A 26,350-nucleotide genomic window follows, 5' to 3' on the forward strand; every position below is an offset into this window, starting at 1 on the left:
CTCAACTAGCTGCACACTTGAGGCAGCTTTGCCAACAGCAGAGAACAAAGTATGATATTCCTGCAGCCCTAGAAGATGGGAAGAAGGACAGGGTCATATTCTATTTACCAACACGGAGGCTGAGACCCAGACATGCCATGCGGTCCACCCCACTGAACTCCGGACTGGAATTCACAGGGCCCTGCCCACCACACCGGCGGCCTCCTTCGTAGTAATCCTGTGAGCACACAGAATACTGAATTGCCTCACAACCTTTGGGGCAAGGTTTTGAGAGGCCCCCAGAACCAAGGAGGTCTAGGCCATTTGTTGATGGATCTGCATGCAGCTTGGGGAATGTTTCCGAATCTGCCCCATGCAGGTCTGGTTGCTCCTGACTGCAGCCCAGTTCACTGATTGATGCACGGCCTGCCCAACGCCGGGGGTGCACTGTCACCCAGGAGGACCCTTCTTGGCTTTCTCCTTTCCTAGTTGTCTCTGTTAAACTTCCGTTGGACCATTTTGCTTTTGCTGTTTGTATCCTGGAGCTGACAGTACCCACTTAATTTCTCTTCACCGAGTCTGCCATTGCTGTCCACAGAGCCTTTTGGCATGGACTTCTCCTCTGTTCCAAATAAACCCAAAGTCCCTTCAGAGAAAGCTGCAGACCTCTGGGCAGAATCACTGCCCAGTGCTAGAGCTAAAGCCGGAGATAACACAGCGGCCCACCTCTCCAAGACCAAAACACCTACTTCAGAAGCAGGAGCTGAGGAGGGCAGAGCCCAGTCTTCTTAGCTTACCCTTCCTGATAGAGAATGTGCCCCTAATGGTCTGCTGGGACAGAAGCCTTGGGGTCCAATATTCTTGGTCTGCCACACCTGGAGAGGCGTTCCACCCTGCAAGAGGGAGCTGGGTTGGGGAAGGAAGCCCGTCGACTCTACATCATTGGTCTGGAATAGAACTTCTAAATAAGCTGCAGCTGGGAGGGACGACCAAAGCTGGCAGCCTGCTGGCTCTGGGAGGAACCCGAGACTGGGAGCTCAGCTCAGGAGAAGGCGCTTTGCTTGGACAGGAGCTGGTAGAGCTGTTTCCGTAAGGGAAGGCACTGGAACGGGTGGACTGGGGTTCACATGCTCCAGACCCTCATGTTCTTACTAAAATTTAGTAGGTTTTCTTGAATGAATGATTCTCCATTTGCCAGAAGCCCTTAGAACATTTTCTAGACACATTCAATGAGTGTCATATATAATTTTCTCCAGTTAAATGGTTGTTTCTTGGGAAGTGAGTTCATTCAGGAAGTCGGTCCCCCAAGCTCAAGTATTTTGGTAAATACAATGGAAGTGGATTCTAAAAAACCTAAATGAGGCGGGTGTTTCTATGTATATACTTTACACTTAAGTTAACTGTTGGGAACTTATCTCCACTCACTAACAGCGTGGGCATTGTTTCTCTTATTGCACACAGGTATAAGGACACAGATATAAGGACACAGACTTAAAAGTCATGGGGACTCCCTAGAGCAACAATGCCAGCAGTTTGAAGCAGGCACAGAAATACAGAGCTGATACCCCAATCTGTGCTCCACAATCCAGCCAGACTGCCCAGTACCGCACTTGATGCAGACAGCAAAGAACTTGAAATGAACAGATAAAAACACGGCCAGAGTCCACAATCGGACACTGGTTTCTACTTGTACCACCAAACATTTTGTACTTTCTGGTTATGATGCTAAAGTAAAAATAATATAGCAATGAACACCTATTGATCGCTTACTAAGGACTTAGTTCTGACCTACAAAGTTATCCTGGGGTTATGGTACTGCTCCGAAATCGTAGAACGGGGGCCTGACTCTGACTGGCAAGGGGGTGGCCACACAGCACTCCCCACCCCACCACAGCTCTGCTGACTGTGCTGTGCCCATTGTGCAGGGCGGCTGCGAAGACGGCACAGACACCAATGTCTCTGGGGGATGTGTCATATGGCCCATTATCCTTATTTTCATGTTTGAATTTCAGAGGTAACTGTTTCATTGTGAAATATGGCTCTTTTACTAATAATTTTGTTATTAGTAAACAACAAATCCTGCAACTATTGCTATAATTTAAGGTCTTAAGCTCAATTTTTGCTTTTCATAGAAACAGATTCTTTTTAAAATTATTTATTTATTTATTTATTTATTTATCTTTAGAGAGGAAGGGAAGGAGAGAAGGAGAGAAACATCAACGTATAGTTGCCTCTCGTGCGTCCCCCACTGGGAACTGGCCTGCAACCCAGGCATGTGCCCTGACTGGGAATCAAACCGTGATTGTGTGGTTTGCAGGCCCGCGCTCAATCCACTGAGCTACACCAGCCAGGGCCAGATTCATTTTTTTACCAATTTGCTGAGCACATTTGTATAGCAAATCAAGCACTACAATCTATGTGATATCTGTTCATAGCTTATACAGGATCTGGCCGAATAAGTAATGGAACAGAACTTCTTTCATCTAAATATTCCCTCGAGAGTAACCATATCTGTTTAGAGAGTGCGAGGGTTCATTTGATGTGTAATCTTGGCTAGGCATGGTAACTAGTTCTGGGTCAAACACAGTTTAGATGTTGTTGTGAAGGCATTTTTCAGACGCGATTAATTTGCATATCCGTAGGCTTTGAGAAAAGCAGACTACCCTCCAAACTGTGGATGGGCCCATCCAATCAGTTGAGGGCCATAAGAAAAAAATTGTGGTTCCCCCAGTAGGAAACAGTTCTGTCTCCATAATGCTTTCAGACTGAAGATTATAACACCCAATCCAGCCTTAACCCCCGTCTTCCTTGAGCCATTCCCTAACATCTCTCTCCCTACGACCCCTGCATGTGCACACACACCAACATACACACACCAACATACACACACGTATACATGCATATACATCCTACTGGTTGTTTTCTGGTGAGCCCAAACTGATAGAGAGAGAAAAAGAAGAGAAGAAAACTGAGGGAGAGAAGGAGGGGGATTCCCGAGATGCTTCTCTGCGCTCCCCTGGGATGGCAAACCTCTGTTCTGAAAGCCAAGGCGGGGACAAGTGAAGCCCATAGCTTCCTGCCTGGGCTCTACTTTTGAATGTGGAAATGCAATTGTTTCCTATAACCAAACTCTTTTCCTTTTTTTCTTGAGACATATTCCTGCTGTCTCCCTTCTTCTTGTACTTCTCCAGTCCTAAATCCTCTTCAACAGTGAAGGTGCTAAACTATTCACAATAATTTGATACTTAACAGGATTAGACATCATTGAGATGCAGAAAAATAAAATTCAGAAACTCAGTGTGGAATTAAAGTCCATTATAGTAGTTTCTTTTTCTTCTATGCTTGAGAATAAAAATTGAGTTAATGATTGGTTCCTTGAGATAAAACATACTAAGTACTTTATGAGCCTATTCTGAAAAGGAATGTTAAAGAAAAGTATTTAATTTCTCACCATTTATGAGTCTCTGTTAGTGAGTTCTCCTCTGCCTCTTGGTCAATTTTAGCTGAAAGTACAAGAAAGTAAAAAAGATGAATGATAAATAGTTACACTCACTCAAGCAATATGATCCTAATAATATAAAATGTTATAATATGTTATTAATTCCAATGTACTCTAGTCAGAAGATTATTTTATTTTATTTTTAGATGATTATTTTAAATACATGAATAGATATAACTGAATAGATTATATTCAATTTTTATTAAGCTTATAATGACACAGATAAAACAAAATATATCACCCATGCACATTTTTAGATTCTAAGTAATTTCTTTTTTTCTAAGTAATTCCTTTGAGTCAGTCTCTCAACCTGAGAAAATAAAGTAGTAGCTTTAGCTTCATACGCATACCTATTGCATTTGTCAAACATTAAATACCAAAAATTAGTTGAAAATAATTATTTCAAACAAAGGTACAAAAACCAAGTCAAAAAACTAAATGGAAATGGTATGTGACCTGCTTCGTAAGTGCTCCCACACCACAGTGGAGCAAATGCGGGGTTATGTCTACAAAGGGGCGAGTTAAGACACTAACATTTTCCATGAATTGAAAGTGGGCAGGTGATCGTGTACCCATTCATTTGCTATTATTTTGTCCCAAAATAAAGAATGGTAACCAGACACAAACCCACAGACCCACCTGGGCAAAGAGATTACATCACTGTTTTCAGATTATTTACAATAACAGAGGAACTCCGTCACATAAGTAAGTATGGCAGAACGTCACCTTCTTGGTCGGTAAGCATTCTGGAAACTCGTGTATTACTGCTCCACACAAACATACACATAAGGATTTTTGACACAAAAGTTTGAAAAATACTCTTACTTCATGCGATGCTCACTAATATTTTTAGTCTGCTCTGTTACATTTGCAAATGTTCATTGTACCCCCTACATTGACTTCATGCTTCCCTGATGGTTTGTGACACATTTTGAAAATCACTTGAGTTCTAGACAAAAAGTTAAAACAATAAAACAGAAAGAAAACCTGGACTGGTGAAAGCAGAAGTTGTCTTTTGATAAGCATGGCCCTTTGGGTCACACTTGTGGCCATCGGGAGAAATTAGAAGGCAAAGCAGAACAGAGCAAATTAATTATAAAAAATTGGACCTACACATAAAGGCAAAGCCATGGTCACTCGGGAATTGTCAAAGTGTCTCTGTCACCACTTTAAACACAATAGTGCAGCTTGGGCTGGTTAATGTTTTACAATCTCAAGACAGTGTTTGCTCAAAGGTCTGTGCAGTATCTGCAAAGCCCTCATCGAGTGTCACGCTGTCCCTCTTTGCCAGCATTCTAAACATTTAAAGGGGCTCATCGGAGCTGCTTTGTGTACCGCCCCCTTCCCCATTTTGGACTTCACATTGTTGACATAAACTTACCAGGCAATCATTAGCCATACTAAAAAATAGAATAAATGTTGCATGATTATACTTCCAAAAAGCTCCAATAGAACGGATTGTCTTTTGTAATCTGCTCTGGGCTGATGCGTAACAATGGTCTGCTTCCAGACGCAATTATAGAGCCACATAAAATCTGTTTAAGGGAAATGAACAAAGCACAACAATGCACACCACTTCTTGGGAAGATATTCTTCTGATTGTCTTTGCATGTCTTTTTTTTTTTTCTTTTGTAAAATACAGAGATTTAAGACTAAGATTGAAGAAAACTTCTGGACTATTTTGAAAGAATCAAGTGAATGATTTATGGAATTTAGAACACACTGGAATGAAATGCCAGAGACCTGTGTTCTAATCCTCTTCAAGGCACTACAATTAACTACGTAATAACAGACAAAGAGATTAATCTGTTAACGCATAAAATATTTAGTACAATGCCCCCAGTAATTAGCAGGGACTAAATAAATGTCCTTTGAAAATGTTGCACTGCAAGCCCTTGAAATTCTTAAAGTGATATAATACATGATTATATCAGCTGCTGTTTTATTACAGTATTATATGCAGATAAAGACAGCATATGCTTACAGCTTTTCAAAAAACATAAGCCCCTGAAATGTGGTGAATAGAATGAGTTTTACTTGCTCATAATGGTTCCTTTTGATGTGCAATAAAGAAGCTCGTTTCACCGCGTGAGGAAGTTGAGCTGGAAAAAAACCTTTAATCCAAAGTGGCAGAAGACGGAAGTTTTTATTGTTGTTCAATTGCAGTTGTCCCCACGTTCCCCCCATTACTCTCCCTGCCTACCCACCCCGCCTCCCACATCCAGTTCTCCCCTCTGCCCCACTGGCTTTGTCCGTGGGTCCTTCATACACGTCCCTTGACGACCCTTCCCCTCCTTTTCCCCATTATCCCCACCCCCTTTCCCTCTGAAGACTGATTTTTTATCAGAGGAATAAGCCATAAAAACAGACCCCCTTTCCAAGCCTAATAGCCATGGTACAATCATAAACCCAAATTGGGAGAGCAGAGAATACTTTAACATGTGCTACTGTCTGTGATTTTTGCAGGATATTGAAGCTCAGGGGATATATATATTCAAACTGTAATGAACTTCGATAAATAGGCAAATGCAAGATCAAGGAAAGCGCATTACAAGACACATTTCAGCTCTTGCAGGAGCATCGACAAATCAAGGAGTTGAACAGATCTTGCTTTGTACGGCACTCCTAGAGATAAAGACTTGGGTGCTGGGGTGCGAGTCAGTTTTCTGAGAACGAGGTACCATTTTCCAAGGTAAAGTCTGCACACAAAGCGTCACGCAGCGTCACCCTTTTGCCATGACAGGTGTTAGAAACACACGACGTGAACTGAGTGACAGATGGCAGGAGCTGATTTTGTCAGTGAGTGAGGATGAAGCTTACTAAGATAAAATGGAAACAAGTTAGTGAAGATTGAGGTATCTGAGGAATACAATAAGCCTAACTCTGCCATTTATTTAGGGAGTCCCCAGGCGAAACGCCTGTGGTGACCAAAATCTCAGATCAACTGTGGTTCTCAGTTTGAAAGAAACTCAGGCCCTCGGTGTTACATTCACAGCTCTTCGAGATTTTACTGCAGATGATATCAAAAATAAGATTATTTTCTATGTGTAAGTCCTTTTGTAAATTATTTTATTCCTTGACTTATATTTTCAGAAATGTTAGAGGTATTTTCAGTTAATTTCTCATGGCACATACAGCTTCTTGACCAGTTTTGAAAGTCAGTGCCACATTTAGTGACAGTTTCCTAGTAGTTATAATCTGCCATCAATAATCTTTATTATAATAAAATAGGCTAAATAAACTATATGAGAAGATAGAGAAGGCTCCAACTTGCTTCTTCAAGTATGATCATTCTCGCATTCTTCTGAGCACACAGACGGCAACCATTTGTTGTTCCGATATTGGTAACGATCCGAAAGCTAAACAGCATTTAAAATAGACAAAGAGGCACAAATCTTGCTTTGTGGTGGTTTTCAAGTTGTCACCCCACCAGCAAAGGCTCTCTGTGCCCCAGCCTCTCAGAAAGCCTGGCCACCTTTAACACAGAACCCAGGCAGGCCCTCCGGGGACAACTGTCTCTCCCACCCCTTGTATGGAAAAGTTACACTTCATGGCAAGGCTTACCACTGTGCCTCTCATATTCAGAGCCCACTAAAGCCAGTGTTTGGGGTTAGAATACAGGATTCAAAGTCACAGATCCAGGTGTGACTTCGAGATCAGCCACTAAGTTGTGGTAGATTTTAAAAACTTTGATAATCATTTTGACTTAACAACTTTTCTTGATCATTAACGCAGGGTAGTAATTTTTTTAGGAAGAGTAAATAAGGTCCAGGCATATCTTGTTTTCTTGTGTTTTGCTTTGTTACATTTCGCCAACACTGTGGTTTTTACAAATTGAAGGTTTGCAGCGACCCTGCATCAAGCAAGTCTATCGGCACTATTTTCCAGCAGGCTCAGGTGATAGTTAGCATTTTAGATCTATTAATAAAATAGTTTTAGTTGTGGCATGTACATTGTTCTTCAGACATAATACTATTGCAATAATACAATAGACTACAGCACAATACAGGTATAAGTTTTATCTGCACTGGGAAACCGAAAGGATTATGACTTGCTTTTTCGTGATGTTGACTTTATTTGCCTGATGTTGGTGGTCAGGAACTGAACCCACAAAGTCTCGGAGGTGTGCCTGTACAAACTAATGGGTGCCTGTCTTTCCTCTCCTTTCCTCTTTCTCCTAATAATCTTCCTGTCTTTCCTCTTCATGTTGTGGTATCATAAAAAAGAACTGGTATGTGTTGCTTTCGCATGCAAAAAGTTTTTCATTGTAGGAGCAACAAGTATCTTAATTCTACTACATACAGAATCCGCATCCAGAATGTAGTTTACACCCTGGGCCAAGGCCGCCGCCTCACAAAAGCCCAAATTGATTAAGGGCCAAGAAAGAGCACAGTAGACCTCCAGCAAATGAAGGAATAAGTCTAAACTATACTTAATATCTTTTCTCTTTTCAATATCTACTTAATTTGTGTGTGCTGTGGTTTTCACAGGCCTAAATGCCAAAGCTTACAGTAGACACAGAGGGTAAGAGTTTTTTACTCTTTTTTTTTTCATTTTTTGAGAGACACAGCAGTAAATGAAGTTGCTGTAAGGGTGACAACAGTGTCATCCATAAATCTGGGAAGAAGCCACCGAAATCCAAAAGATAAAATGACTTTTGGAAAGTGTGCCACGTTCTTCTACAGCACGCCACTTGTACTGTGTACGCATGCGTGACTGTGCGTAACTTGATGTTTGAGGTTCAACAGCGAGGGCGTGCTCTGGGGTTGGACACACTGACAGCAGTTTGAGGTGGAGGAGACAAGTAAGAAAACAAAATTGTGAAACAAAGCGATTTTCTCCTGATTCGAGAGGGAAGGAAAGAGTAAGGTGGCTTTCAGAAGACACAGGGGTGTAAAGTACAGCATAGGAAAAGTAGTCAATAATATATATTGTGACAGTTTGGTATGGTGCCCGGTGGGGACTAGAAATGCTGGGGGGACCACTTGGTAAAGTATGTGATGGTCTAACCACTGTGCTGCACCCCTGAAAGTAATATAAAGCAACACTGAATGTCAACTGAACTTGAAGAGTAAAATATAAGAAAAACTTACAAGGAGGGTAAAGGAAAAAAGTGGTTAGTACTGACTAGTCCAGAGAATATCAGTAACTCAGGTGAACAGAAATTAAATATAAAATTAAAGTAATAATGAGCCTTGAAGAAGCTAGTCAATCGACTCCTGCCCCCCAGGGGCAAACTGAATCTTAGACATTATTCAGAATATCGCAGCTATTAGAGGGATGGGTCCCCTGTTCCCCCCAAATCTTAGGAGCTAGAGGTCTGAAATGTGAGGCAGAGGAAGTCTGTGGTTGAAACCATATAATGAAAGGAACACTGAAACTTTTCAGAGGCAGCCACTATGTATTTGGTTAATTTTTGTTTTCATCTACATACTTATTTTAGGGTCAGGGCAGAAGGTCACCTTTCAGGCTCAGTTCTGCCAGCAACTGTTGGCATGGACAGTCCTGGGCCCCTCAACATGCAACTGGTTAAAAATAGTGATTTCAGGATTCCGTTCCAGCACTTTGGCATTCAGCATGTCTTCCCCAACAGCATGAATATTTCCTCCCCAAATCTCTGCCACCACAAATGTTTTCTGGTGGTTGCTGTCCTACTAAGTTACTATTTTGACCCAATGATTAGCGTCTGCAGTCGCTTGTCTGGCTCCAGGCTCATTTGCGATGTTAAATATTTCTGCTGAACTTGCTCCAAACAGCCGTGAGTAAGCAGAGGCACGGAACGGACGCCCTTTCTGATCTCAGGCTTTCATGAGGGAATACCACATCTTCCCAGGTAATTGGAGACAGAGTCGCCTTTGAGTAGTATCAGATGGAAGGCAACTGCAAACCCTTTCATCTGCTTGTCTAGGCTCTAAATCTTTTTGCTATTTATCTTTTTATTTAAAGTGTTAACTAGTTTTTGTTTATAATTATCTATGAATGTGCATCCCAGTTGCTTTTAAGTGCAGCCAGAATGGGTTATTTTTTAGACATACGCAGTGCCTTTCTTCTGAGTCATGTGAAGTTGTCATTTCATTGCAGATATATGGCTTTGGTTTTGAGATTTTTGACACACTGCTTCTTTGACAATAAACTTGAAGTCAAGTAAATGTCGGTACTTTATACATGTCCAGATGGAGAATGAATATCAGAATTCCTTTCTTTAGATAGCAAAAGAGTAAAATAGAATGAAATAAAATAAAGACCCTAAGTCTCAGTGCAGTCTTTTGTTGATGCTGCAAATGTTCTCAGGACAATAAAACAAATGCCGTGGAGGAAGAAAGCCAATATCTACAAGTATAGAATTACAACTCACTCTTTGCAATAATTCACGACCAAGGTTAGTTACTTCAACCTTCTGTATCGAATCATATACCATTTGTGTCCTCAGAAACATAGGTATACATAAACATTAAACATAGGTGCTTTCTATAAAAAAACTCAAGACACACACACGACAATGTAAACGACGCTTCCCTCACACATTTTCTGTATGTGGCTTCTGGCTAAACGTGACATACAAGGAAGCCTTGTGCTATCATCACCTAGTGTGATGTACAGACTGAAGTGGTCCACAGTAATACTCCTTCTTAAATCGTCACTTTAAACTCAAAGTGGAAAAGACATTAAAAAATGTGATGTGTATGCATGAGTTTTACATTCTGTAGACATTACTGAGTGAAAGTGCTGACTTTCAAATGGAAAATTGTTTACTCCACCTAATTTTTTATAGGAATCATACCCCAAACCTATGTATTATGCCACCTAGAGGTTAAGCAAATCTCTCATGGACTTTCACTAATGCAACAGAAAAATAAAGACACATTCAGGTCGATTGCTTTCTTTTTTCTTTACTAAGTAGCAACTTTCTTACTGAAGAAGATAAATCAAGCACACCTTCTCACTAATTCCCTGCTGAACTTCAATTAAGATGAAACAAAAATCTCTATGTCCTTTTTAAGACCAAGCTTTCAATAGTAAGTGTGATACCAATTAATTCTATATTGTGCATTCAAATGATCAAAACACAAAACTGCTTGAAATACAAATCTGAAAACCAGAAAATCTTTTTCGATGTGCTTTCTTTTCCTAACTTTACTTGCCAAAACAATGCTTGAATTATAGTAGGTAAGCTATTCCAATCCTAGAAACAAAAACTACATAATTTAATGTGATAATGTTTAGGCCAAACATTGAGTTTCCATATGTTTTAGAACTTTGTTAAGGGCTTACAGATAGATAAATACTATGCAGTCTTCCCTTCAAGACAAGGAGAGAGATGTGGAAATAGTCATTAGAGAGATACAGTAAGTCTTCACTCAATGTAATCAACTCACTCAAAGTCAAACAACGTATAATGCAACCAATGTTACCATTAGGTGGTTCATATAAACAGGCGTTCCATTCATAAGGCCTGTCATCGACACGCTAACAAAATGATATTGAATGAAATGACGTTATTTAAGGACCTGCTGTATTTTAATGGGAATGTTAACATAAATATTTATATTGCTATTCTAATTGCCCACATTTAACAACCCACAATAATAAAACTCTATAAAATCAGCAGTACAATCATTCCCATTTTACAAGGAGAAAATTAGCAATTAAATAACTTGCTCAAGGTTCCAAAAATATTGAGAGAAAGAGATAGGATTCAAACTCACGCAGTCCAACTCCAAAGTCATACTGTCAAATGTGTCGTAAGCATGCTTGAGAGAAACGTGTCCCTACTGGGAGAGAAGTTAGTAAGAAAAGTAGAGAGGAATTTACTGAGCTGGGACTAAAAGAGTGAACAAGTCTTAATCAAGTAAGAAAAGAACTAGAGACTTGAGAGGGCACCTAACAAACAAGCAGCAGGAAAAACAGTGCAGAGACATAGATGTACCATAGCCCAGGCTGTCAAGAAGGAAGAACATAAAGAAGCCCAGACGGAAAATATAATGGGAAAGAGTTGGCCCAAGAGCTATGTACAGAGGCGGGTCCAGCTTATTACAGTGTGACTTTATAACAAGCAAAGCAGCGGTGACTGGATTGCATTCACTTTAAACCAATGGAAAGAGATTTCCTCTTTAGACTTTATTAACAAAAACCAAACTCCCCTCCTGCTGTAATAAACCAGAAACTAGATAAAATATATGAAACAATGGTTTTCACACACTGGACAATAGGCGGCACAGGACTCTGACCTCTGAAAGAAGGTAAACAAACTGGTTGAGTCTTACAGACTTCCGAACCTCTGTCTGAAGGCGATTTCCTGACCTTGGCCCTCCCGAGGAGGAAAACCGGAATAAGCCAACTCGTTCCACTGAGCTGAAGAAGGAAGAGAGGAGCTCAAGGACTCTGAAGGGGCTGAGTGTGGGAGGCAGAGTTCCAGAGAGAAAACAGCCTTTGAGGTCGCTGACCTTTTGCTGAATATTAGCCAGCCCATGTATAGCATGCAACTCTGTAGGTCAAAGTCAAGAGCAACCATGGAACTACAAACAGAACAACTCCCCAAGTTCATAGAGGGCCAAGAGCAATCTGAAGTCTGAAGAGCCAGCGGGGAGAGCTGTTGTGGGCCACCTAGGAAAGGATAATTATTGGACACCCCAATGAGGGGAGGGTAAGAGCCTTTTAGCAGGACCTGGATTGGTATAAAGGGAACTCCAGACTAGACCCAGAAACGTTTAAAACACATCTTAAAATATCCAACTGAATCACGAGTAATTTAAAGTGTCTGCCCAAACAAAGCCAAATATTCTTTTTTTTTAAGATTTTATTTATTTATCTTTAGAGGGGAAGGGAAGGAGAGAAGGAGAGAAGTATCAATGTATGGTTGCCTCTCATGAGTCCCCTGCTGGGAACTGGCCTGCAACCCAGGCATGTGCCCTGACTGGGAATCGAACCTCAATACTCTGGTTCACGGGCCCGCACTCAATCCACTGAGCTACGCCAGCCAGGGCCAAAGTCAAATATTCTTTATCAGTATACATAAAATCCACAACTTAATAACATAACAATCAGAGCGCCTAGTATTTAATGGAAAATAGACCAACCAAGTATCAGGAAAATATAATCAATTACTAGAAGATGAATAAGGTGATAAAAACAGACCCAGGAATGACATGAGATGAACTAGCAAATAACATCACTGAAACTAAAGCAGCTATTATATAACTTTGCTTAAATATTTTTTAAAAAAATGAACATAATGAAGGCAAAAATGTATGTCTTAGTCTGCTCAGGATGCTGTGACAAACTGCCATAGATGGTTTGGCTTAAATAACAAAGACTCATTTCTCGTGGCTCTGGAGGCTGGAAGTCTCAGACCACGGTGCCGGCACAGTCACGAATCTGGGGAGGGCCTTCTTCCCCACTGGCGGATGGCCACCTCCTCATTGTACTTTCACACAGTGCAGAGCAGAGAGAGAGGAAAGCTCTCTAGTGTCTCCTTCTATAAAAACACTAATCTCATCATGAAGGATCCATCCAATGACCTAATTACACCCAAAAGGCCTCACCTGTTACTATCATCACATCGAGGGGTAGGGTTTCAACATAGAAATTTGAGGGGGGTGCAAACATGCAGTTTATGACAGCAGAAGATATAAAAACTAAGAACCGAGTGGCACTTGGAGAGATGAAAAATACAGTATTCTGACCCAAAAATGCACTTGAATTGAAAATAAAAATTGGCATAATTATAAAAATAACATAAGACATTTTAGAAACTAAGAACAATGAATGAGCTTGAAGATAACAACAGGATCTATTCTGACTGAAGAATACAGAGGAAAAGACCAAAACAATGAATCAGTACTTAATGACCTTGAACAATACTAAGTGGTCCAGTATATGTATTGTTGGAGTATTAGAAAAAAATGAGTCAACGCAGAAAAATAAATGAAGGAAAAATGGCCAAAAGTTCTCTAACTCTGATTAAAACTACAAACTCTCAAGTTGAAGAGATAAGATCATTTCAAACAAGATAAACACGCATGCACATTATAATCAAAATATTAAAAACCAGCAATAAACAAGAAATGTTAAAAGCAGCCAAAGAGATGTGAGAGGAACACGTTTTATAACAAGGAGTACAAAGAAAAATTAACAAAGATTTTGTGCTACACAGAACAATGGCCTTCCAAAGACATGCATGTCCGAATTCTCAGAATCTGTGAATCTGTTACATGATAAAAAATTAAGGCCGCATATTGATTTCAGGTTGCTGATCAGCTGACCTTGAAATGAGCTCATCATATATGTTTAAAATGGGCCCAAAGGAATCCCAGGATTCTTATAAGGGAAAGAGAAAGTCAGGTGAAAGGCAAGAAAGTCAGTATCAAAATAATACAGTATGAGACTATCAGACATTGCTGAGCTTGACGCTGTGAGGAGGCCCCAAGTCAAGGACTTTGAAAAACCTCTAGAATCTGAAGAAGGCCAGGAAACGGATCTGCCCTAGAGGCTCCAGAGGGAGTGAAACCTGTTGACACCGTGCTCTTGGCCTCGTGAAATTGACTTTGGGTTTCTGACCTCCTGAACTCTAACACAAAAAATCTGCATTGTTTCAAACCGACAAAGCTGTGATAATTTGTCCTAGAAACAACAACAAATGAATAGATATTTCTCATCAGAAACCGTAGAAGAGAAAGATAAGGAAAGAATATCTTAAAGTGTAGCAAGAAAAAATGTCATATATAAAATGGATATATAAAGTCTATATCCAGTGAACATATCCTTAAAAAATGGAGCTAACATTTGAAAGAAAAAGAGTTCAATCAGTTGCTAAAAGATTTGGCACCAGAAGATCTAAATCATAAGAAATGTTAAAGAAAGTTATTCAGGCAGAAGGAAAATGACATCAAATAGAAACTTAGGTTTATACAAATGAATGAAAAAACACTAGAAATGCCAATAGGTGAATAAATATAAGTATTTCCTTGTTTTAAATTTCCTTCAAAGATAATTGTTAAAAACAAAAGTATGAACAATATATTGTCCTGATTATAATATATGTAGAAGTAAATATATGACAATAACAATTCAAAATAGCAAGGAAAATGGGAATTTACTGTGGCAAAGTTCTTGTGTTATCTTTGAAGTTGTAGACTATTATTTGAAGATAGACTGTGGTAAATTAAAGAGCCACAATATAAACCCTACAGAAACCACTGAAAGTGAACCAAAAAGGTTTAGATTATAAGCCAGTAGTAGAAATAAAATGGAATACTACAAAAATACTCAACTAGCCCTGGCTGGTGTAGCTCAGTGGATTGAGCGCGGGCCTGTGAACCACAACGATTGTGGTTCAATTCCCAGTCAGGGCACATGCCTGGGTTGCAGGCCAGTTCCCAGCAGGGGACTCATGAGAAGCAACCAGACATTGATATTCCCCTCCTTCCCTTCCCCTCTAAAGATAAATAAATAAAATCTTAAAAAAAATACTCAACTAATCCATGAGGCAGAGAATAGATAAAGGAAAAACAAGACAAATAGAAGGTAAATATAAGAATGATGAATTACCTGGCTGGTGTGACTCAGTGGATTGAGCACTGGCCTGTGACCCAAAGGGTCACAGGTTTGATTTCCAGTCAGGGCACATGCCTGGGTTGCAGGTCAGGTCCCCAATAGGGGGCATACAAGAGGCAACCACACATGGATGTTTCTTTGCCCCTCTTTCTTCCTCCCTTCCCCTCTGTCTAAAAATAAATAAATAAAATCTAAAAAAAAAAAGATGAATTAAGCCCAGCCATACTAATACTTATATTAAGTATAAATGATCAAAATACTCCAATTAAAAGGCAAGGCTTATCAGATTAGATTTTAGAAAAAGTAAGGTTTAACAATATACTCTCTAAAAGAAACCCACTTAAAATACAGATATGCACTTAAGTTAAAAGTAAAATAATAGAAAACTGTCTACTGTGCAAACTCTTACCACAATACAGCTAATTAGAGTTTCAAAGAAGAAGCATGATCTGGAAAAAAGAGAAACCTTACATACTATAAAAAAGTAAATTCCCATGGGGCAGGGGGCAGGCAGGGTTGGGAATATAAGACAGAAAGCTGTACTTGAACAAGAATTAAATTAAAAAATTATTTTTAAAAAAAGTAAATTCAATGGGAGTATATTACAATTCTAATTATGTGTGCTCCCCAAAATAGAAATTCAAAACACATAGAGCAAAAACTAAAAAAACTGAAAGGAAAAACAGACCAAACCCCCAACAGAAAAAAACTACAGGGAAAAATAAACAATTTCAACTACAGACTTCTAACTCTTCACTCGATGACAGATCCACCAATCAGTACGGATATGGAGGACTTGGCCACACTATGAAAGCGCTAGAGACTTACAGGAAGGTGTTAGCAACCGAAAGGGCCCTCTCTCCGCTGTGAGCCACATTGCAGGGAACAGAGAACCGCATCGGTTCAGATGTGGTTGTAATGGTGGGGGGAGGGAACACAGATGAGAAGTGGGAAGATACATGTGAGAGATAATGTAGAGGAAAACCCAACTGGAGAGTGAAGAGTGTGTTTAAGTTTCCTATTGAGAAATGGACAGAAATTGGAAAATCAAAGAAAGTATTTGCTTGATGGTTAGAGCAAAAAATAAGCCTAAATCCTTTCATTAAACAACGAGAACATATGCATAAATTTGCTGAGAACTATTTGGTACACATTGTAATCTTCCCTTTTGTCTCTGCTGAAACATCTCACTACTAAAGCTTTCAAAACTACATCAAAAGAAGTGAAATTTTTTCCATAAACATTATTGTAAGTTAACTTCTTTTTGAATATATAAGAAAATTCTTCAAATTTTATACATATGTTGTACTTGTATAATATTTCTTAGGTAAGAAACATTTCTCATGGAGGGAATAAAAGAAATACTGGAGGTAATATACTTGCTACTGCTCAACTTCCCCCACCCCCTGGTAGACATCAGTAATCACTCTTTGAGATTCAAGAATCCAATTGAGTCCTAATAATCATGGCTCCAACCCGGCTTCAGAAGGCCACTCTCCAACTGTCAGATTTGGCACAAGATGGGACCATTTGTCCCTGGGCCAAGTGACCTCTTTCCTAGGTCAAGGTGGTTTCAGAATATCTGACTTGGAACAGACAGTTTATACGTAAATAAGCAAGGAAGTTTTGGTGCATGTTTACAATGGAATACTACAGAGTCATTAAGAAGAAGCATCAAGATGCAAAATTATCTTGAAACTATTGTAACTGCAAAAATCCAAGACAGGCCTCTATTTTCATCCATACTAAGATGCAGACATCAAAAAGTTTCACAACAAAGTGCGTGAAGGTACTGGATAAAATAAAACTTAATGCATGACCGAGTTGGCTAGAAAATAAAGGAAATTCTCTGAAGCAGTAAAAACAAACAGGAACAAGACTCCAGAAGAAGTTAGCAGCATTGCCTTGGGGGCATCCTAAAACTGTTTTTTTTTTGAAAAGCCATACAGGAAAGTTTGAACAGGCCCAGGATTCCCCCTGGGTGCCCACAGAGACACTCCCTCAATGAAGAGAAAACTGAAAGGCACCACCCCACTAGGTGAGGCACCGAGGAAATGCGTCTTTTTCATCGGTGGCCCTGGATGAAAGGGGAAGCCTTCTCCTGTAAGCATCCATCACCCCGGTGGGCGATTGGCACTGCGCTGAGCCTCAATCTGCGGTCAGTGACCCTAAAACCCAAGGCAAGAAGCAATTTTAAAATAGTTCTTGGTTGGCAGTGCCCTCTGATGTAGAGCCAAGACAAATAAGAGAAATAGAAATAGAAAAACAGAAAACAGTCTGAGAGAAATTTAGTTTAGCAACAAAACAAAGATGGGAGCACAGCAGGGCTGCCCAGGCCGTAGAGGAAGGTAAGGAAGGGCCCAAGGCAGCCAGACTGCTGAAAGGAATTTACTCACAACCCAGGATTTTATAATTAGCAAACCTATCTCCCCTAAACAAGCCTGATGTATATTTTCACACAGGAAAAAAAAAAGAGAGATTTTCAACCCAGGGTTTCATACCAAAGAACTTCTAAGGAGTGTACTTCAAAAAGAAAAAAAAAACATCACAGAAAGGAGGTGTAAGATAAAGGTATGGTGAACAAAGAAAATGGTATTGGTTACAAAAAAAATACGATAATTTTAAAACACTGGCAAAAAAAATGGCATATGGTATAAACAGACGAGGTAAGAGTTAAAGCCTTCTAAAGACTTCTAGTGTTTTAACCTTACACTGTGAAAGAATTGGGTTAGGATACCAAAGGCATATGTTAAAAGATAAAGATATGGAACATAAATTTAAAAATAGTAGAGGGGGGAAATTGAATAAGAAGAAAATCTAAAAATCAATCTGTGGTAATTTGTTTACAAAACGGCTAAAAATAATTCTTTACATTCTTCCAATCGTGTTCGTTTGCAATAAAACATTCCCACGCTGCCTGTCTACATTACACGGAAGGTACCAGTCAGTGCAATGCAGCCAGATAAAGAAACAGAAGGAAAAAGAAACTAAGAAATAAAACATGCATTATCTGCAGTGATGCCCAAAGAGAAAACTTCTTAAAAATCCACTAATTACTACTATATTAATAAGAGAATTCAGTGAGTTTCTACAATATAACAGATTTATACAGTGGTTATTTGAATTTTATACATCTTCAAAGAGTAATAGTAAATGTAATTCACAAAATGTATTAGGGCAAGAAAGAAGGTCTTTAGGGGCATTACTATAAAACTTATCTGAAGACCTTAATAAAAACTTGTAAGATTATTTAGACAGACATTAAAGGAGGCATGAGTAAATGTCAGTTTTTATCACGTTTCTAGATAAAAAGCTTTAGTATCGTGAAAATGTCAGTCATTCCCAAGCTGATCCACAGACTCTATGGAACTGTGCCCAACTTCCAGGAGACATTTTTTGGTATAACTTGATAACTTGATTCCAAAACGAGAATACAGAAGAATTCATTAGACGCAGAAAAATAAATTACCTAGAAGAGGCATAACTCTACTAAAGAAGGCAAGAATTTAATCTCACCACATTTCAAAACTGACTAGGAGCCTATATGAAACAAGAAAGTGACAGGTTTTGTTCTGAGAATAAATAATGGAAATAGGTTGAAGCAACAGTAAAGGAAAAAACCAAATGTACATGTATTAAAAATTTATAAATGATAGAAATGGCCCTGCATTTTAGAATAGAAAGAATGGCATATCCATTACATGGTACTAAACAACTAAAACAACCTCTATGTAAAAAAATTAATTTCATTTTTGCAGGCTATATATAAAAATCAAATATTTACATACATAGGGGTGGGCTGGGTGCACAGACTGGGATGGGAGTAAAAGACAAAAAACTGTACTTGAACAACAACTAAAATAAAGAAAATCTAAAAATAAAAATAAATTTAAAAACCCCAAATATTTACATACATAAATTCAGACAGATTGAAGAATTAAAAGTAAAAGCACAACCAAGGCATTTTTTATAGGAAAATAAAGGGCAGTGTCTTTACAAACTTATACTAGGAAAAGATTTCTTAAATAAGGCAAAAGTTGTTACCACCAAGTAAAAGGTTGATAAAAGTTTCTACACAGAAATACAGAATTTTTGTTCATCAATTGTCAACATAAGAAAAATAAAAAGACAAGGTCCAAAGTGGGAGAAGTGTTTGTAATAATTTAATTATGTTTTAATATCCTGAATATATAAAAATTCCTAATTTTTCAGTAACTAAAAGACAAATCAACGAGTCAAAAGACAACAGGTACTTCACAGAAGAGGAAACAACTATGAGCATGTGAAAATACACCAGTTTCCATTATAATCAGAAAAATGCAGATTAAAACCATAGTAGAATACTATTTTTTTCTTGATGCTCACAGTTTATTCGGGTTTGGGGGGAAAATACTATTTTAAATAATAGACATAGTCAATCTAAGAACAAAATGCTGTCATGAATTTGACACACTGAAATTCTATTGGCATAAGTGTAGATTGCAATGAATCACTATTAAACGATTTGGCTTTACCACGAGGCAAAAGATTCATAAACCCTATGACCCAGCAAATCTTTGTTCTCCTAGGTTTGTGCCATAAAAAGAGAACAGGCATGTGTACTAGGAGTATTTTGCCTTTTAGCTAAAAAGGGGGAAAATAAGAGAAATAAATTGCAGTGTGATATATACCTACAATGAAGTCAATATTAACAAAATACAGGCATATGCATAAACATGAAAGAACCTCAAGAGCAATGTTCAGTGGGGGTAAAAGCAAGTCACAGAGGAGTTCAGTTACAATTCCACTTATATGAAGTTCATAAACTTGCAAAACCAATAAAATGTTTACAATTTATATTTTTGGCAAAACTATAGAGAAAGTATAAAGATCAGAGAGGAAATAGATAAAATAGAAATTTTGAAAAAAAAGATCAATGAAACTAAGAGCTGGTTTTTTGAAAAGATAACAAAATTGACAAACCTTTAGTGAAACTCATCAAGAAGAAAATAGAGCCCAAATAAATAAAATGAAAGAGAGGTTAGAACCCACACTATGGAAAGACAAAAAGAATCATTAAAGAATACTAGGAACAATTACATAACAACAAATTTGACAACTTAGAAGAAATGGATAAATTTCTAGAAGCATATAACCTTCCAAGTCTGAACCAGGAAGAAATAGAAATTACTAGTGAGGAGCCCTGGCTGGTGTAGCTCAGTGGACTGAGCGTGGGCCTGTGAAGCAAAGGGTCACGGGTTCGGTTCCCGGTCAGGGCACATGCTTGGGTTGCAGGCCAGGTCCCCAGGAGGGAACACATGAGAGGCAACCACACATTGATGTTTCTCGCCCATTCTTTCTCCTTCCCTCCCCTCTCTCTAAAAATAAATAAATAAAATATTAAAAAAGAAATTACTAGCAAGGAAATTAAAGCAGTAATTTAAAAACTCCCAACAAATAAAACTCCAGAACCAGACAGTTTAACAAGTGAATTCTACCAAACATTTAAAAAATTAATACCTAGAGTTCTTAAAGTATTTCAAAAAATCAAACAGAAGGAAATGCTTCTGAACTAACTCTCTGAAGACAGTATTTACCCTGATACCAAAATCAGACAAAAACAGTACAAGAAAATAAAATTAGAGGCCAATATCCTTAATGAACACTGATGTAACATTTCTCAACAAAATAGAAATGTTCTGGTTTGTTCTTAGCAAACCAGAACAATACATTAAGTGATCAAATGAGACATATTCCAGGGATGCACGAACAGTTCAACATCCATAAATCAATCACATTAACAACAACAAAAAAGGACAAAAATCATATCATCATCTTAATGGATATAGAAAATTCATTTGACAAAATGCAACATACTTTTACAATCTGTTAAAAACTCTGAACAAAGTGGGTATAGGAGAAACATACCCCAAAGAAAAATAAAGTCAATACATCACAAAACCCACGGCTACAATCATGCTCAATGGTGAAAAGATGAAAGCTTTTCCTCTTGGATAAGAAACAAGACAAGGATGCCTACTTCCACCACTTCTATTCAAAAGAGTTTTGGAAGTCTTACCAATCACAAAAGAAAAAGAAATAAAAGGCATCAAACCAAAAAGAAGGAAGTAAACTCTCTTTATTTGCAAATGACAGATACTATGTATAGAAAACCCTAAAGACTCCACCAAACATCTATTAGAATTAATAAATGAAGTCAGTAAAGTTGAAGGATAGAAAATAAATATTCAGAAATATATTGTATTGCTATACAGCAATGATGAATGATCAGAAGAAGAAATTAAGAAATCATTTTAAAGTTGCATCAAAAGCATAAAATATCTAGTAATGAATTTAGCCAAGGAAGTAAAAGATCTGTACTCTGAATATTATGACAATAAAGAAAGAAATTGATGAAGATAGATAAGTGGAAAGTTATATAATGTTCATTATTTGAAAGGATTAATATTGTAAAAATATTCATACTACCTGAAGCATTATACAGATTCAATATAATCCCTGTTAAAATACCATTGGCATTCTTCTCAGAACTAAAACCACAAATCCTAAAGTTTGTATGGAACCCTAACAGACCCTGCAATAGCAAAGGCATTTTGAGAAAGAATAAACTAGGAGTTATCCCATGCCCAAATTTCAAACTATATTACAAAGCTACAACAATCAAAACAGTATCTTGCTGGCATAAAAATAGACATCTAGATTAATAGCATAGACTGGAGAGCCCAGAAATAAACCCACGCCTAAATGGTCAATCAATTTATAACAAAGGAAGCTGGAGCATACAATGGGGTAAAAACAGTCTCTTCAATAAGTAGTGATGGGAAAACTGGACAGGTACAAAAAATGAAACTAGACCACTTTCTTACACCATATACAAGAATACACTCAAAATGAATTAAAGACTTAAATGTAAGACCCCAAACTATAACACTTCTAGAAGTAAACATATGCAATAAAAACTTCAACATGACTCTTAGTAATATCTTTTGGATGTCTTCTTAGACAAGAGAGACAAAAGAAATATAAACAAATGGGACTATCCAAAACCTAAAATATTTTTCAAGTTTTACAACAAAGCAAACCATTAGCAAGACACAAAGACAACCTACTGAATGGAAAGAGATATTCACAGATAATATACCTGACAAAAGGTTAACATCCAAAATATTTAAGGTACTCATACAACTTAGCATGAAAAAAACAAATGCTCCAATTAACAAAATGGGCAGAGGACCTGCAAAAGCACTTCTCCAGAGGACATGAAGATATTCAACAAGCATATGATCACTAATCATCAGAGAAATGTAATTCAAAACCACAGCGCGAAGTCACCTCACACCTGTCAGAATGACAGGCATCAATAAATCAACAGAGAACAACTGCTGGTGAGGATGTGAAGGAAAGGGAGCCCTCCTCCGCCATTGGTGGGATTGTACGTTGGTACAGCCACTGTGGAACACAGAGTGGAAGTTCCTCAAAAAATTCAAAATAGAGCTGCTATGTAGCCCAGCAATCTCAGTTTAGGTGTCTATTGGAAGAAAGCAAAACACTGCTTTGAGAAGATCTTGGCACCCCTATATTTACTGCAGCATTATTTACAACAGCCAAGATACAGAAATGACCTAGGTGTCTATCAATAGATAAGTGGATAAAAACTATGTGAATATAGACATTGGAATGTTAGATATATTTATATTTATATTTATATTTATCTCAGCAGTAAGAAAAAAGAATGAAATCTTGCCACTTGTGACAACATGGGGTGAGTGAATTAAGTCAAGACAAAAACCACATGATTTCACTTATATATAGAACCTAAAACGGAACAAAACACATAAAAAATAGAAAGAAAGCCACAGGTATAGAGAACAAGCTGATGGTTGCCAAGTGGGGCATGGTGGGGTCAAGAAAAGGCTGCCATAATTTTTTTTAAAAGACAGTGCACAATGGGAAATGGGAAATTTGGACCGGCGGTCGTGCCTGAGAACGCAGGCGTGTGAATGAGGGAGGGGAGACACAAGTGCTGGATGTGGCGACCCAGTTCTGCTCCGTGAGCAGGGTGTGTTTGGCTATTCCATCCGTTATAATTCTTTAGCCCCCATTTAGGTTATAATATCTATATGCATGCATAACCGTATAGATTTTATACATAACACACATAGGCCTTTTGAGTGTACATTTCATCCTCATTATTCACGGGATCAGCACTTTTGAATTTGCCTACTCACTAAAATGTATTTTAACTCCAAACTCAGTACATACAGTGGTCTGGCGGTTGTCCTGAGCATGTGTAGACAGTGGACAATCCATCACCTGACAAGCACTTTGCCAGCTGATGCTAACAAGACAAGGCTCTGACTTCCTATTTCGGCTCTCAGATTGTAGATAAGCATCCCTTTCATGGTCTGTTGTGACACATTTTTTGGCACCTTTGTGCTTTTGGTGTGTGTGTAATTTCCACTTCTAAAATGGTGCTGTCCAGTGCTGGGAAGAACAAGGCTCTGAGTGCTTTCTGGAGAAAATACATGTGCGGGGAACTCCATTCAGGTGTGGGTGGTAGGTAGCACTGCTGGCTGTGTGTTCAAAGGTAACCAATCAACACTGCAGACCAAAGAAGGTATCTTCAAACGAGAACATGCATAAAACGAGGCAGTATACTGATCGAATGACAAAAACGAGATGAAAACGTGACCAGAGACTTGAAGAAACCTAGCCCTGTATTTGCTCCCAAGAGCAATGGTTCAATACTCACTAATTCAATGTTTGTGGCAACTTTACAGAGCACAATTACAGCCAACAATGAGAATGTAAAGAATAACAAAATGTATTTATTTTGTGTTATACATGACTATAAAACATACAAACTTATATGTTTGTATACATATAAATGTATATGTTACATGCATATAAAATTTAATATTTTATCAAATATTTGGTTTATTGTATATATAAATATAAAAGACATAAATGTAAAATACTTCATAGTAAAAACAAAATGGGCAAAAACAACACATAGAGGCTGTATTCACCAGCAAAATATATGTAAACACAAATTTATATGTGCATATTAATATGTTCATATGCACAAATTATCTCTGGAAGGATAGAAATGAAATATAAATGGAGTTAAATAGAGAGGAGTAATACTAAGAGACTTATGCCCCATGATATACCTGAATTTTATAACAGATGTATTATTTAGATATTATTTCTTTCACTCATTTATTAAAAAATAAACAAAGAGGCCAAAGTTTCTTTCCTAGACGACCACGTGGGAGAACTTCCATTCATGCATCTATGAAAGGAGCACTTATTTGGGGCGTGTGAGCACTGGGGGCTGAGGATCTGGTGTGGAACGCCCCGTATGAGGTGCCGGTGGGGACGCCCCAGCAGAAAAGTGCAGGAGGCAGTCAGCGGTGCTCACGTGTAACTGATCCCAACCACCCCTCAGAGGTCTCGGACCACTTCTCATCAGCCCTTGCAGAATGAATGGCCGCGGCGGTGGGGAACATAACTCTCAAACAGAGGCGCTGATATAGAAGGGGTGATCACTTCAAAAGAATCCCTTCACACACGCGCTTCTCAAATGTTAGGAGTGACAGGAAAGGTATGCTGGAATCCAAAATGGAATCAGCAAGTATCACTATGTCTGCCCGGTGCAGGGTGTCAGCATGGGTACTGCAAGAATACAAAAGTCTTCCCGCTTTCCTGTTCTGATATCGGCGACATGAGTGTCATCGACTATCTTACACGGGTTTCATCTTCATTACAGTTTCCATCACGTGACATCACACACTGCCTTATTCACCACCTCTTGGAGTCCCTAACTATGTTTTAAGGATTTTAAAAAATAAAATAAACTACAGCTGCAACCTCTTATAAAAGGTCTTGGTTCCAACATGATAGTTATCTATCATGTGACTAAAGTCAAGTACGGAACCCTCCGAGCCTCTGCTTCCTTATTGTAAAGCAGGACAACAGAGGCTGCTCCGACTGCCCTAAAGACTCATGAAATAAACACCACGTGGAGTATAGACAGGCTCCGGCTAACTCTTCATTAATGCTTAATACTGTCACTATTGCTATCATGCTGAGAACAAGGAAACCCTTGTTTGCTTAAAAGACAATTATGTTCCTCTTTTGATTGGAAATGGTCCGTGAAAGATTACTTTGGAAAATCAAATTTAATTTATCTTTTACCATCACTAAAGGAAGTTCTCACAATATTTTCAGAAGAGGAAATAAAGCAGCAAACACACCCCCTATGAATGTGGATCACAGCTCACAGGGCTCTGTGGGTACCGTTCCTGAGAGCAGATACCCCCGGCAGACTTCTTCATCTTTGGGACAGTCCATACCCCTGCTTCCAGTGCCTCTTCATTCTCATGCACAGAATTACCAATACTCAAAGTTGTATATTTAAAAGAGGTCTCAACACCCTTTTAATGGTATGCATGATTACATATTTATGCATTTCATCTTGCTTCTACTCCTCTAGTTCAGCTATAATTTATCATACTTTGCCCAAAGAAGAAATGTTGTTAAAAAGAGGGGGTAAAGTTACAGGAAGTGAGGCTAATGATAATCTTATTAGACATTTCTGATTTATAAAATCACCATAGGGACTTTACTTCATTAATTAGTATGATTGAAGCTACCTTTACCTTTTAAAAAAAATTGCCATTCAATCAAAAAATAGGGTTAAGTGGAAATTTTAAAATATACACTTATCAAAATACAATAATCATAATCGTATGAGTAAAAGGCTGTGAAGGCTAATGACAGAGAGCTAGCCCCTATTTCCGTCCGGCCACCCCACGTGTGCAGGCACTCACACAGAGGCAACCTGCTGCCTCTGAGGCCCTTCATAGCACAGCAGGGTGATTTTCATATGCACACTCTGTCCAAAGTGCAACTTGGATTCAAAGAGGAAGAGGAAGAGGAAGGAGTGTGCCAAGTTTTAAGAGAAATATTAGCAAAGCGCGATGTTCCCTAGTGGCCTCATTTGCCTCATCTTTCTCATCTCCTATAATGAGCAACTTAAAAAAAAAGAGGCATAAAAGAAAATCTAACAAAAACTACAAGTAAATACTCAACACCATCTATAGATAACTGATTGGTTTTCTTCATAACCCATGCACAAAACTGAAATCATATGTGCTGGCATAAGTTAGAGACAGCTAAACTATAGTGACTTTGATTAAACAGTTAAACACTCATGCATCAGATATAGTTGTCCCATGACACCTTCTAAAATTGTGGCAGAGTTGTGTCCTTCCACCTCCTCACTTTTCTTAAATATTAAAAGCTCACAAAATT

General features: G+C 38.5%; 1 protein-coding gene across 1 annotated transcript in view; it reads right to left on the bottom strand.

The window, feature by feature from the left end:
- Positions 1-26,350, bottom strand: part of FMN2 (formin 2) — a 272,539-nt gene that overhangs the window by 57,826 nt on the left and 188,363 nt on the right. The window contains exon 15 of the mRNA XM_037069426.1: positions 3,431-3,482. Within this exon, the coding sequence (XP_036925321.1) occupies positions 3,431-3,482 (52 nt within the window). The remainder of the gene's footprint in view (positions 1-3,430; positions 3,483-26,350) is intronic.

The sequence above is a fragment of the Sturnira hondurensis genome, unplaced genomic scaffold, assembly GCF_014824575.4.
Source record: "Sturnira hondurensis isolate 20B ecotype Veracruz unplaced genomic scaffold, ASM1482457v3 Scaffold0018525, whole genome shotgun sequence".
Lineage (NCBI taxonomy): Eukaryota > Metazoa > Chordata > Mammalia > Chiroptera > Phyllostomidae > Sturnira > Sturnira hondurensis.